Source organism: Delphinapterus leucas, unplaced genomic scaffold (assembly GCF_059928025.1).
Source record: "Delphinapterus leucas isolate spDelLeu-1000000601 "Yukka" unplaced genomic scaffold, BTC_Dleu_Yukka2 spDelLeu_asBTCV2_sq25, whole genome shotgun sequence".
Taxonomy (NCBI): Eukaryota; Metazoa; Chordata; class Mammalia; order Artiodactyla; family Monodontidae; genus Delphinapterus; species Delphinapterus leucas.
This window is the reverse complement of record NW_028322234.1, coordinates 8,904,942-8,919,493: the sequence shown is the minus strand read 5'-3', so window position 1 is coordinate 8,919,493 and position 14,552 is coordinate 8,904,942. Positions and strand designations below refer to the sequence as shown.

General features: G+C 47.5%; 1 protein-coding gene across 1 annotated transcript; it reads right to left on the bottom strand.

The window, feature by feature from the left end:
- Positions 1-2,420: 2,420 nt before the first annotated feature.
- LOC149744070 (ral guanine nucleotide dissociation stimulator-like 1) lies at positions 2,421-6,437 on the bottom strand. Its single transcript, XM_089905885.1, has 5 exons — positions 6,045-6,437; positions 5,916-5,922; positions 5,738-5,840; positions 5,179-5,245; positions 2,421-3,267 (listed from the first exon to the last, which is right to left on the bottom strand). The coding sequence occupies exons 1-5, from the start codon at positions 6,435-6,437 to the stop codon at positions 3,007-3,009; spliced, it is 831 nt and encodes a 276-aa protein (XP_089762011.1). The 3' UTR covers positions 2,421-3,006.
- Between the last annotated feature and the right edge of the window lie 8,115 nt (positions 6,438-14,552).

The window sequence follows — 14,552 nt, the reverse complement described above, 5'->3', positions numbered from 1 at the left end:
ATGGCCATTCTGACCAGTGTGAGATGGTATCTCGTAGTTTTGAGTTGCATTTCTCTAATGATTAATGATGTTGAGCATTCTTTCATGTGTTTGTTGGCAATCTATATATCTTCTTTGGAGAAATGTCTATTTAGGCCTTCTGCCCATTTTGGGATTGGGTTGTTCGTTTTTTTGATATTGAGCTGCATGAGCTGCTTGTAAATTTTGGAGAGTAATCCTTTGTCAGTTGCTTCATTTGCAAACGTTTTCTCCCATTCTGAGGGTTGTCTTTTGGTCTTGTTTATGGTTTCCTTTGCTTTGCAAAAGCTTTGAAGTTTCATTAGGTCCCATTTGTTTATTTTTGTTTTTATTTCCATTTCTCTAGGAGGCGGGTCAAAAAGGATCTTGCTGTGATTTATGTCATAGAGTGTCCTGCCTATGTTTTCCTCTAAGAGTTTGATAGTGTCTGACCTCACATTTAGGTCTTTAATCCGTTTTGAGTTTATTTTTGTGTATGGTGTTAGGGAGTGTTCTAATTTCATTCTTTTACGTGTAGCTGGGAGATCAGCTCTTTTGTGACCACCTAGAGGTGTGGGATAGGGAGGGTGGGAGGGAGATGCAAGAGGGAAGAGATATGGGGATATATGTATACATATAGCTAATTCACTTTGTTATACAGCAGAAACTAACACACCATTGTAAAGCAATTATACTCCAATAAAGATGTTAAAAAAAAAAAAAAACAGCCTCCTGTTTGCTCTCCAAATGGAAGTAACAAGAGAAACAGGGTAAATAGGCAGGCTTTGTCTCCTGTGGACGCCTTAAGATAACAGTCATGGCAGGAACAGAGAGGGGCTAAACCTTGTTTGAGGAAAAGGTCAAGAGGTCATACATTTCCCATCCTTGGGGCAAGGGAAACATTGCACATGTGCAGAAACGCTCCTTGGGGGTCAAAAAGGAGGGGGCATCACCCATAATACGTGATGCTAAGGCTGTCCCATAGGCTTCTGGGCTGAAATCCATCGTGGAAAAAAGGTGCGCACACATGTTAGGGAGGGTCCTAGGGCTGGTCAGGTGTGGAAAAAGAAACCAGATAATCGGCCAAAGGTAAAGACCCGGAAGAACTGCCCTATATGAATGACTTAACCACCTCTTTACTGCACCCCTCCTCCTCCTTAGAGAGAACCCCACACCCTTTCTCTCCGGGTGTGCATCTCTGCCTTGCTTCTATCTTAACTAAACAAACTGTTTCTCTGTGTGCTCTCCCACTTGTTGTTGTGCTGTGTCTCTAATAATAAACTTTGCACCTGTTTTTACAGTTTTTGCCTCTGTGAGAAATGCATTTTTCACTGGGTGCAAGAGCCAGGGGGTATGGTGGCTAGGATTCCTGGTTTTCATCCAGGCTACCCAGGTTCCATTCCTGGACAGGGAATTAAGATCTTGCTTCACGCCACCACTCACTGCTGCCTCTCCGAGATCAGACCGAGAAGATGGCAGACTAGTGTCTCAAAATAACCATCTTACTGGGGTCTGGATGTCAGTTTATTTTATAGAATCAGAGAGGGAAGTAAAGTGAAAAGGCAGAATAGAGAGGGAGAGGCAGAGAGGAAGTAAAGTAAAAAGGGCAAACATCTGGGATGGCCAGCCTTGGGGAGGGGGATGTGTTAATTTCTTCTTTCTTGAAGCCATTCACAGGTGGGTAGGGTTCCCTGAGGCAGGCCATCATGTGTGATTATAATAACAAAAGCAACGAAAAGCAAAGGCTAAAGTCAAAGAAACAGATCCAACACGTAGTCAAAATTGGCTGTTACGGTTTCAGTATCAGGGTAACACTGGCCTTGTAAAATGAGTTTTACAATGTTCCCTCCTCTTCTATTTTTTGGAAGAGTTGGAGAAGAATTGGCATTCATTCTTCTTTAAATGTTTGGTAGAATTCACCAGTGAAGCCGTCTGGTCCTGGACTTTCGTTCGTTGGGAGGTTTTGGTTACAGATTCAATCTTTTTACTAGAGATCAGTCTATTCAGATTTTCTGTTTCTTCATGATTCAGTCATATTAGGTTGTCTGTTTCTAGGAATGTATCCATTTCTTCTGGATTGTCCAATTAGTTTGTGTATAACTGTTTATAGTATGTTCTTTTTTTTTTTTTTGAGGTAGGCGGGCCTCTCACTGTTGTGGCCTTTCCCGTTGCGGAACACAGGCTCCGGACGCGCAGGCTCAGCCGCCATGGCTCACGGGCCCAGCCGCTCCCCGGCATGTGGGATCCTCCCGGACCGGGCCACGAACCCGTGTCCCCTGCATCGGCAGGGGGACTCTCAACCAGGGCGCCACCAGGGAAGCCCAGGATGTGTTTTTTGACTTGGAAGGATAGACTTCACTCCCTGTCACGGGCAGGGTCTGAGGGAGTGGATGAGTCCAGCTCAGACTCAACCTCCTGTAGCGTTGCAGTCAGGCAGCTCTGAGCTTCATCTGCCCAGGGAACTGGGAGGGCGGCTTATTCGGAGGCTCCTTTCACTCATAACTAGGACGGGCCTAAGTCCCTGCTCCCAAGGGCGGTTGTTAGGCTCCCATGAGAAGAGGTTTGCCACGTGCTGAGAGCTAAGGGCTCAGGGTAGGGCTGTCTCCTTCCCAGCCTCGGGATCCTGCCCAGGCCCCCACTCCAGGCTCACTTTCTCATGACCGTCCATTATGTAGTCCAGCAGCAGCAGGTGACTGAGGAAGGTGTTGAGGAAAGGGACGACACTCTGCCATCGGGATAGGAATGGTGATGAGCCCCCCCTCTCGGGGGCCATCTGAAGGTCCCCTGAAACCCCTCACTCTCAGCTTCCTATCCCACCCCCAGACCCCACACGGAGTAACCCAGGACTCTTAGCAGCCTCCTCCGAACCCCCTCCCTTCCCCTTCAGGAGCACCAAACTTCCTCCAGTCACCTCCCGGGGCCGGCATTTGGCAAATCCCAGGTTATGCGGTCCCTGGCCCATCCCTCCCCAAATCCCTCCTCCTCCTGGTCACTTCCACTGCAGTCAATTCAGGTCCTGTGGTACCGGGGGCAGGTCTGCAGATGGAAAGCGCCCCTCTCCTGGTGGATGCCTCCAGCTGGGAGGGAGGAGCACCCTCTGCTCTGACCCCTGGGCCCCTCCCCCGCAGGCAGTCTCACCTGCTGCTGCTGTGTCTCCTGAGCTCCCTGGAGGTCCGCCTCCACAGTGGCCAACAAGGAGGTTGCCTCCTGCAGGGTCGAGGACAGTGTCATTGTGGCCATACTACCCTCCCACATTTCCCCCCAGGGCTCCTGATCTCAACCCCTGGACATGTGGCCTGAGTGACCCGGTACCTCTGCTGCCCCACCCTCCAGTGAGCTCTGATTCTAGAACAATCCCAGCTCCAACACTCACTTGTATGTGACCTTGGCTGTGTGACCTGGCCACCCTGAGCCTCTATCCTCATCTGGACCGTGTGAGAACTCTGCTGGCGTCCCTGGGTCTCCTGAGCGCTCAGTGTCCTGTGACTGTCATCACTGCCCTCACCCGTCCAGGTGGAGCCATCACAAAGCTCCACACATTCTTTTCCTCCCTTGATCCTACTCATTGAACCTCCTTGTGCAGCCTAAGTACAGAATCATCTCTCTCCAGATCTCCCCGGTTTAGGGGACTGAGGCCCTCAGAGGTGAGTGACTTACAGAGGGGTCCACAGAGGACAGGCCACTACCCCTCCCAGCCATAGGCCCTGTCCTGAATGCCTTCACCCCACCCCCGGCTCCACCACTGACCACAGTCCTAACCTCTGGACTAATGAGTGTCCAGGCTCCCAGCAAGGAGCTGAGCCATGGAGGGAAATTAACAGGGTATACTGGGGGGCCCGGTTGAGAAGCTCCTGACTGCCCTAGCCTCCGGTCCTCTGACCCTAGGCTGACCTGAGGCCATGCTAAAACGCCTCACTTCCCTAAGAACCCCTCATGACATTCCCTTGCACAGAAATCCTTTTTCATGTACTCAGAAAGGGGACCCTTGAGGTACTCTGCCTGACAGGGCAGTGGGCGATCAGAGCACTAACTTCCACCTTTTTTTTTTTTTTTTTAAACACTACACTTTCAAGATTAAGGATTCCATTTACTTACAAATAGGAACCCTGAAACACCTATGACTCCAGACCTCCCGGCCAGAAGCGGGTAAATGCTTTTTTATTTATTTATTTTTGGCTGCGTTGGGTCTTCATTGCTGCCCGCGGGCTTTCTCTAGTTGCAGCGAGCGGGGGCTGCTCTTCCTTGCGGTGCGCGGGCTTTTCATTGCGGTGGCCTCTCTTGTTGTGGAGCACAGGCTCTAGGTGCGCGGGCTTCAGTTGTTGTGGCGCGTGGGCTCAGTAGTTTTGGCTTGTGGGCTCTAGAGCGCAGTCTCAGTAGTTGTGGCACATGGGCTTAGTTGCTCCGCGGCATGTGGGATCTTCCCAGACCAGGGCTCGAACCCGTGTCCCCTGTATTAGCAGGTGGATTCTTAACCACTGCACCACCAGGGAAGCCCATAACTTCCACCTTTTTTGTGGCAACCTTTGAAGTCCAGTCAGGAAGGATCCATTAGGAATCTATCAGTTCCTCAGATACTTCTCATCACCATCTGGGGCAACTATCATTGCTAAAAAGGCATCAGGCAAGAATCCCTCTGGGATCAATTAGCAGTGACTCTGTAGGACAGAGTGGGGAGTTTCAGAAAGCACACATAATCTGTCTCAGGCTGGGCAGCGCCCCCCGCCCCCGTCCCCCTGGTCCCTGGGATTCTCGCTGTGTCCACCCCTGTTGCAGCCAGGGTCCCCTTCTTCTGCGAGGTACAGTGAAGACAGAAGGAGCAGCAGCAGCCTGGCTTAGTGAGGACAGTCTGGGCTAGTTTAGGAAGAAAGGACCCCCACCTGCACCGTCCACCCAACAGCCTGTAGGAAGATGAGTGGCAGCTGATGGACCAGCAAGGAATCCAGAGAACTACTAATTCTACCAGCTTCTCACCCTGCTGAAACAGTCCAGCCAGCACTGCTACATCCCATGACCAAGGCCTCCTGCCCCAGACTGCCCCCACCTGCCTGTAGAGCTCACACATCCCTCTTCCTGTCAACCTGGACAAGACACTGAATTTCTCGGAGAACTTTTTGTGATAAGCTACCCACACCACATCCTGCCTGGTCCCCGCTCCTTCCAGATCTACAGCCTCCATGTCACCTCAATGATCGTCCTGTTCAGCAGTTTGTTTTTCCCGCATAACTTTTCAAATTGTTGGGAGCTCTTCCTGAGGGGATGGGAAAGAAGGAAGAAAACAGGGGAATAATGTGCAGGGATTTGAGAGCAAATCCTTTTTGAGTACCTGGAAAATTAACAGGCCTCATGAGGGTATCCCTTGCGTCGTCTGGGCCCAGAGGTCTCTGTGGGACTGGGGAGGAGGCTGTCTCCTGGGGCCTTTGTTCCCTTCACTCCTGAGCAGATCTTTTTTGACCGGTGTTGGTTTCAGTTGGATAGGGAGTTCTGTCGCTGGTAAGTAAACACTTGAAAATCTCCCATTTGGTTCAATGCAGGATCTGACATTTAAAGATCCTAATTTTTTAAGCAGAACCACAGGCCTCAGGTCCTAGAGAGACTCAAGAGTCCCACCAACCAGGTGGCTTCCTGTCCCCAGGGTCCACTGTCTCCCAGGAGCTCCCAGCTGACGGAGGGGACACAGCCAGCAACATGGTGGGTAGTGTCTTGTCTACTCTGGTGCTCAGAAGGAAAGCAGCCTACTCACCTGGAAACCTGTCCCCATGTCTTTCTGAGGCGCTTTAATGGAGGCCTCTGCAGAGCCAAAATGATGGCTTGTAGAGAGGAGTAATTCCTCAGGCCTCTGCACACTTGGGAAAGGAAGGGAATGGTCAGTGAGGAGAGAGCTGGAACCCCGCTCCTCTGGCTTCTGTCCCCTCATTAACTTCTCTCCTGGATGAGAAAGATGCCCAGTGGCCCTGGGGAGGGTGCACCTGGGACCCGAGGGCTTTAGCTCAACCCAAGGAGGAAGTGAGCAGCCCATCACTGGGATCTGAATGTCAAGGTCAGTGTGCCCCTGGCAGGAGGGGCCTAGGGACTGTGTAGGAACTCAGACCCCAGACTTCAATCCTGAGAGCAGAGAAAGGAGAAGGGGCAGTGCCCATGGCTCCGGAGAGTGCTCCCTGGGCCCTCCTACAGCATACCTTGGCCACCTGGATCCAGAATTCCACCACCTCGGCCCTGTTCTGGGCTGTCATAATTGGGTTCCCGAGGTAGGTAGTGGTGATAAAGTTGACCACCTTTTGGAAGTGGGTGACGGTGTTGTGGACAGTGGGCACCAGGTGCTCATGGCACCTTTTGGTCCCCTGGGACCAGATGGAGCCCAGGCAGTGATGGGGCACCACCTTCTTGAACAGCTCCCGGGGAGGATGAAGAGTGTCACTCAGCCTCCACACCACAGCTAGCATCTGCAGTTCCTCACGGTTCTACACCGGGGTCTCTGGTCGGAGCTGGAGCTCAGGAAGCTGAGGATGTGACCTGAAGCTTCTTGGAGTCCCTGGGTTTGTTTATGTCCAATGAAGATGCCCAGCACAGGATGACACAGGACACAGTACTGGGGAGGGGGGAGTGGCATTTGCATCCAGCCCAGCTTCACTTCTTCCAAGCACCAGAAACATGACTCACACCTGCCCATCTCAAGGGGCATCTTCCACTCATTCTGATCACCCCTCGGGTCTGACTCCCCATTCAGATGCACATTCTCCCATGGCTGCTACAACCAGGGTCTTTGTCTCCCATAAGACAAGTACACACCAGGTGCCTAATGAATGCTGAGGCTGTTGAGGCCTCCTGGGCAAATGGATGATTGATCCCAGGACCTGGAAGCACTTCAGTGAGCTCACCTGCCACCCTCAAAGGACCAGCCCCACCCAACGTCCTATCTGTTCTTCCTCATTAATCTGCAAAGCCACCCTGTGCAGCAGGCTCTCTCAGTGTCCACCTCCACTGCCCACATTGGACAATGAAGATTTGGGGATTAAGAAAGTTGCTCAGGGGCTTCCCTGGTGGCGCAGTGGTTGAGAGTCCGCCTGCCAATGCAGGGGACACGGGTTCATGCCCCGGTCCAGGAGGATCTCACGTGCCGTGGAGCGGCTGGGCCTGTGAGCCATGGCCGCTGGGCCTGCGCGTGCGGAGGCTGTGCGCCGCAACGGGAGAGGCCACAGCAGTGAGAGGCCCGCGTATCACAAAAAAAAAAAAAAAAAGTTGCTCAGGTCACGCAGTGGGAAGTGGGGGGAATAGGGCTTTGGACCAAGATCATCAGGTTCTTGATCAGGGAGTGGCAGGTGTGGGGCAGCTGATGAGAAAGCTGGGTCCACCCAGGCTTCCCTGAGAGCCAGCTGCTCACCGCACCCATCAAAGTCAACTGTTCAGCCACCAGCCGGGGAGGGAATATTCTAGAATATTAGGCCTCTAACATTGGGTACATTGTGCTGTCTTATTAAGCCCTGAAAAGGGGATGCGAAAAGGAAGGAAATCAGAAAACATAAAAATTCTCATCTCCCACTTTGAAGGAAACGGTGAAGTGGGTGGAAAGAGACAAAATAATTATGGACAGTTGTGGGGAAGTCGGGGTGCAGGGGAAAGGACAGGACAGGTGATGCAGAGAGCCTTGGTTCATCCATCCACAGATCCCCTAGGCATCATTCATCATAATAATCAAGCAGAAAATGAATAAATAGAAAGGCACTTCCTGCTGGAAAATAACATCCCACTCTATGGGAGAAATATAAAAAAGGGGAAGAAAACACCAATAACCAGTCTCCTTCTTTGTATACACTGGGTTTATTCTCAGAAAGCTGCTGGGATCAGCCAAAGTGCAGACAAAGGAAAATGCAGGAACAGGAAGATGAAAATCAAAGGGAATATCTTAGAAGTATCTGCAAAGCCCTAAGTCTGTGAGGTGTGGATGGAGCAGAGGTGGAACCTGCAGCCTCAAGCAGGCATATATATACATATATCTGTACATATACATACATACACATTCATGTACATGTAATTGTATGGGTATATATAAACACGCACACACACATTTATATGTTTTTATATATATATAGGTGTGTGTGTGTTATTCTATGGATGGGACAAGCAACTGTAATGTCTCCAGACTCCTTTCAGCAAAGTCTCTTCCTCTCCCCCCGAGTATCCGTACCTCTTTCTGCCCCCGCTACATAACCTTAGCACAAGCATCCAAATCAGAACATAGATATGTAAAACTTTGAGTTCACACCAATTTCTCCAGTCCAACCTCACAGAGTTCTTTTTAAGCTTCTCACTTTCCATATTTGTAACTCCGTCCTATGACAGAGAGAAACCTGCTCTCACCATCCTCCGTGTATTTCCTTATTTTTCCCAATACCCCTGTGGATAACAGATCTCCCTGCCATGCTGGTTGTCCCCTCTGCCCCACCCCTGTGGCTGCCTGCTGCTTGGTCCAGCTGTGCCCATCCCAGTCCCCGTTAGCCTCCACGGTGCTGGCTGCTGCCTCTTCAGGCCTTGGCCCTGACCATGCCAGTTGCCGGGAAGGGAAAGTTAATTAATTTATTTTTGAACGGTGTGATGTAGAGATATAGCTGTTTTTTTTTTTTTAATGGATAACCAATTGTCCCAACACCTATTCTCAATTATTTGAAATGCTATCCACAATTTTGTGTCAGTAGCTCATGATCTTTTCTCTTCTGTTAATCTTTTTTTTCTGTTTGTGACCCAATATCATCCTTTAATGACTGTGATTGTATATTTTGATACCTGGTAGTTAGAGGCCCCTCAGTATGCTTAAAAAATGTCTAGCTCTTCTTAAGTATGTATTCTTCCAGATGAGTTTTAGCATTAGCATATCAATTTTGTTAAAAATCCTATTGTAATTTTGATTGGAATTACATTGAATTTGTAAACTCTTTGGGTAAAATGGCACCTTTACCAGATCAAGTCTTCCCATTAGGGAATGTGGTATGCCTTTTTGTTTACGCAGTTTTTAAAATTTCCTTCAGTGAATATTTATAGTTTTTTGTGTGTGTGTATTGCACATAGAGTTTGTTCTGAGGTTTAAAAAATTTTTTCTGTGGCTGTTATTAATGAGATCAAAAGATCTTTCTACGTATTTTACACATTATTAAGATTATGCTGCGTATACAATTCTGTATCCTGTTTTTTTAACTTCATGTGTCATACACATTTCTTCACTAATAGTTTTTATGGTTTCATAATTGCCCATCAAATTTTCATGTCATAATTTATTTAACCATTAACATACACTTGACTTCTTTGTATTTCTCAGTGTCATATAAAATCATCTTCAAAATTTCAAAAATTTATTGTGTGCCTTATAGAGCTATTTACATAAAGTTGAGTGCTGCGTAATTCAGAGAATGTCTGTATAGTGAATATAATTTAATTTTCTTGATTACTCAAGGTTAATATAGAATCAGATTTTAATATTTCTTCCACATGGCCTATAGAGGTGTAAGACTCTTTCCCCCTAGTCTAAAGACACTAAATTGCGGTGCTTTTTGATCATTAAGTCAATTTTTATGCCTTTTTTAATCTCTGTCCTGCTTATAGACTTCCAGTCTTCTTACTGCTATCTGCATGCCCACATGGGATAGTTTCTCCTCCCACTTCTAGTTTACCGATTTTAATTTTTTATGAGTTTGGAAACCGGACTGCCAGGTCCTTTAAAATTGAATCCAAGTAAACATTAATAACCTATGAGAAAGGGCTTTGATGAATCTCTAGGAGTAATGGGCTTGATCTTTAGGGCATGGACTTTGGTGATCTCTGTTTTATTTCTGAAGAGGGCTTTTTCCATCTCTTTTATTTCCTTGGTTCTTTGCTGTACTTTAGATAGATGAGACTCTCAGATAGCCAAATTACACCTGAATGAAGTTTCATTACAATTATTAGGTTGGCAACATAACATGAAAATGCCCCGCTCCCTTTCTTCTGCTGAATTCTGAATCTCGACTTCCTTTTTTGTTCCTTTCACACTGCGCATCAGGCTTGGTTCACTCAACCTAGAGAAACTGTGACATGGGCTTCAGATGTGTGGGATAAAGTCCAATTGAAACCTTTATTTCCCCTCACTTTTCTTCCTCTCACCTCTTTTTTTTTTTATAATTGAAAACTCTTTATATTTCACATCAACAAAGCTATAATTCAATTATATTAAAAAAAATTCATCTCGTCTGAAGCCATTTTGGATTCAAAGAAATTAGGGGTATTCCATTATATGAAAGAAAATAAAGACAGTTTACACAACTCTACTGTATTCTTCCCTTTACTCATTGCTACTTGATAAGGGCTATGGTACCAAACCATATGACTGTGTGGTCATTCTCTGTAAAGGCCAATCATGCTCCCTTTGCTGCCAATGGCTCCTCCTAATATTTAACTCCCTTGTAAGTACTTAGGTGCTTTGAGTAAGGGGATCTGCAGGTTCAATAAAACCCATACAACACTGGAGAATCGACTCAAACGTCTTATTAGTGGTGGGTCAGTGGTGTCATGTTTGTATTTGGGTACAGTAAATACCCTTGATGATGACAGAATTGTAATTTCTTTAGTATACTGTCTTTGAAAAAAATGTGTCAACAATGAGTGCAAAATAGGTGGTCATCAATGTTTGTGGTTTCAACTTTAGATCAACTTAGAGTTTCTCTTACAATGCCATTCCTTAGTCATCTTTTAATACATGGAATTGTGACATACTTGCATTTGCTGGTGAATGAACGTTTTAAGCTCTTACACAGTGGCACAGCCTACCAGTCAAGAGTTTATTTTTGGCAGCATCTTCATTTACGGGTATTTGTTTATATGACTGTTTGAACATTTCATTACATTTTTATCACCATTTATAAATATGAATAGAAAATGGAAATGCTGATACTAGTAATAAGAAACATAGTTTTCTTAAACTTAATACAACTGAGCAAAGATGGAGTCCTTAACTATATACAAAGCAATGACTCTAATTAGGACAAAATCAGAAAATATAATACAAGCTGGAAGTACTTTTTCAAAGATCAGATCTTAAAGGTGAGTTGCAATTAGGAATTGAATAGTGATTTTCAGCTCTCTCGGGGAAAGATGCTCTTGTAATATACTGTGCATTTAAATTTTTTCATAATCAACTTTTGTATATGTGTTCAGGAGTATATGAATAAACTAGAAGGGAATGGGTTGGAAATAAACTAGGGTTCCACCTATAGAAAGTTCCAAATGGAACTTAATTTTCCCCCGTTTCCCAGTCGAAATGTCTTTTACAGAAGTTACATTGTCAATACCAAGTACCTTCAAACTCTGTAGAGAACTGAGGAAGAGGTCTGTGCCTAAAAGTGTCTGTGCCAGACAAACAGATGTGCTTTTTGCCTGTTGCTTTTGCCCACTAAAGAGCTCTGCTGCTAAAACTGAACAATTACAGTGGTTTCTTAATTTTCAGGAAGAATGGATTTAAAGGTTTGCATTTTGTGAATTGTTCTTAAATGTTTGATACTTTCTATCTTGTGAAGAGTTGCCAACAAATTTTAAAGGAGAAAAGCAAAATCAACTATACTTCAATAAAATTTTAAAAAAAGGGAAAAGGCAGACATATTATTTCTTAAAATACATGTTTTAATATGTGGGAGATCTGCATAAACAAAATATAGCCAAATTTAGTGTTAGTAAATTTGTGTGAAGTCCATGTGGAAGAATTAAATCCATCAACATTTCATAGGGTTCCACTAATTTCTAAGTCCTGCCACCTGAGCTAGTTTGAAAACCAACACTTGACACTTCTGACTGCCTTTTGTTATTTTGGGGGAAAGGAATGTTATTAGTTCAGTGGTACAAAGTAATATTTAAAATAAATTAAAAAGACCAGAGGAGTAGAGTAAATGTGAGTGTAAGAAAGATAATGTAACAATGGCTACTGTTTCCCAAGCACTTATTATTTAGCAGGGTTAGTGCTAAGTATTTTGCAAACATAATTTGATTTGATCCTTACAACCATCCTGTGAGGTAACATCACCCATATTAGCTAGATGAAAAAAAGAAGGCTCAGAGACTTGCTCAAGTTCACATAGCTGGTAATTGGCGAGTGACACTGAGATTCAAACCCAAGTTTCCAGATTCCAATCATGATCATGTTGTAATGCCTCTTTGTGTGTATAAAATTAAAAAAAAACGTTTTAGAATTGATATGCAGTAAAGCACACAAATCTTTTTGCACATATGTTAACCTTTGTAATCATTAACCAAATCAAGATACTGACCATTTCCAGTAACCCAGAAGGCTCCCTCCTGCCCCCTCTCAAGTCAATTCCCCCAAAGTAATCACTACTCTGCCTCCATCACCATAGACAGATCCGTTTTAGAGTAATCTAAGTTTTCGGAGTTATCACCAGAAAGTTCCATCTACCAATCCTTCACCCTGCCATTTTAGCCATAGTATTCAAAGCTGCTCTAGTTCTAACTTTTCAAGCACTCACCGTAGAGACTAGCTTTTGGAAATGGTTTCATATTCAATCTCCTGTATTATTCTGAAATTCATACTAACTTTGGGGGGGGGGAAATGAAAGAAAGTCCTGAAGTAGATTCAAAGGACTTACCAAACCAACCTCTCCTAGAAACACCAGGGAACAGGTTGCTTGACTGAAGTAATTTGGGTTATCTATTTCCAGTCACTTCTCATTAGGCTTCTCATTAGGGACCGGATGAACACAAAAGGTCGTCTCAGTTGATGGAAGGAAAGACTAACCAGGAAGAGTATGTGACAGTGATTGCTTTGCGTCATCTTACAGCCCATGAGGAAAACGTATGTCCAGATATCTTTCACAGTTGGCTTCCTCTTCTGTGATGCGAGGGAAAGAAGAGTCAAAGGGAAGAGGATCTATGTGGAGGCAAATGGGGGAAATAGGACCTTCAAGGAGGCTTTAATATGGGGGCTTTCTGTGCCTTGCTGACTAGCTCTCAAAACCGCAATCCTGGGCTTCCCTGGTGGCGCAGTGGTTGAGAGTCCGCCTGCCGATGCAGGGGACACGGGTTCGTGCCCCGGTCCGGGAAGATCCCACATGCCGCAGAGCGGCTGGGCCCGTGAGCCACGGCCGCTGAGCCTGCGCGTCCGGAGCGAGAGGCCCGCGTACCGGAAAACAAAACAAAACAAAAACCCGCATTACTTCTTGTCCAACCTGGCAGTGACAGAAGGAGTGTCACAGCTTCACCACAGGCTCTCAGGCTGGCGTTGGTGAATTTCAGCGGTGATTCTAGACAACACAGTCGACCTTCTCTCTCTTCCCTCCCCACCCCCACCCCCCAGGGCTGCTTTTTGCACCTCATCCCCGATTCCCACCTCAGCCAATTGTGGCGTTTCAAACAGTCTACAGATTACAGCTCAGCATCAAGGAAAGAATAACTGACATTTATAAGGACCAATGACTCACCTGTGCGTGTGAGGTGCTGAGGTGGGGGAGGGGGGCATCTAAAGGAACGTTCCGGCCCTCAAAGCAGGAGGACTGGCTCAGAAATGGGCGCACGTGACAACAGCATCACCCAGCGCGACCTCACCCCTGGGGGAAGAGCTGAACTATCTAGGGCCTGGAGATCTATTGAATTCCCCTTCCTCTTCCTCACAAAATACCAAGGACCCCACCAGTCAGAGGCCCCTGAGGAAAAGAGGAATGCCCAAACCTCACAGGGCGGCAGAGCCAGGGTTCACCTTCTCCGCGCAGAGAACGGTTTGGTCTCCGCTCTCTCTCGAAGCTGCTCATCACCCATAAACTGTGGAGAGGGCAGGGTTGCCCGTTCTTTGGAGGGTGCAACAGCCCCGTCGCAAAGGCGGCGCCACCGGGAGGCCGGGAACTGCGGGTTCCCGGGTGCCGCTCAATTGGGCTCTGGCAACGCGGGCCAGTGATACCCAACGCCCCCCCGCAGGGGAAGCTGGGAGCTCTCTGAGCGCAGGGCAGGGGTCGCCCTTACGGCCTCCGGCATCGCCCTCCGCGCATGCTCCGCGAGGCCCCGCCCCCGGCCGCGTTCGCATCCCAGCTGAGCGCTCACTTCAGAGCTGAGAGCTGACGCCGAGCTGAGGCGGAGAACCGACGCCGAGCTGAGGCGGAGAGCCGGCGTCTGTGAGGCGGCCGCTGACAGGAGAGGGCCGCTGACAGGAGAGGGCCGCAGCGCTTTGCCGGGCGCAGTTTCACCTCAGGCAGCGAAGCGCGGCGAGGTGCTCGGGGAATCGCGGGCGGCGCCAGCCTCACGGGAGACCCCGGGGCCTGGGGCTTGACCCCCACGTGCCAAGAGCAACTCGGAGCTGCAGGTAAGAGACTGGCGAGCCGGGCGGGAAAGGTGGCTTCGGGAAGGGCGGGCGTTCGTCTCCAGCGCCTGAGCTCTAGGGAGAGGGACGGGGCGAGCGGGAGACGGCGAAGTGGGCAGCCAACGGAGCCCATGGCGATTCGGCTACTGATTTGTGTCCTGAAATTTTCTTTTATGAAGGATTTGATAAGAGCTGAGAGAAAGAGTACTTGAATAACCGTAAACTTAGTCAAAAACTT

Coding starts and splice junctions, on each gene's coding strand:
- LOC149744070 (XM_089905885.1), bottom strand. CDS start 6,437: ATGCTAGCTGTGGTGTGGAGGCTGAGTGACACTCTTCATCCTCCCCGG. Junction 5,246..5,737: donor ACATGGGGACAGGTTTCCAG/GTGAGTAGGCTG, acceptor CCATCCCCTCAG/GAAGAGCTCCCAACAATTTG. Junction 3,268..5,178: donor TGAACAGGACGATCATTGAG/GTGACATGGAGG, acceptor GGTTGAGATCAG/GAGCCCTGGGGGGAAATGTG.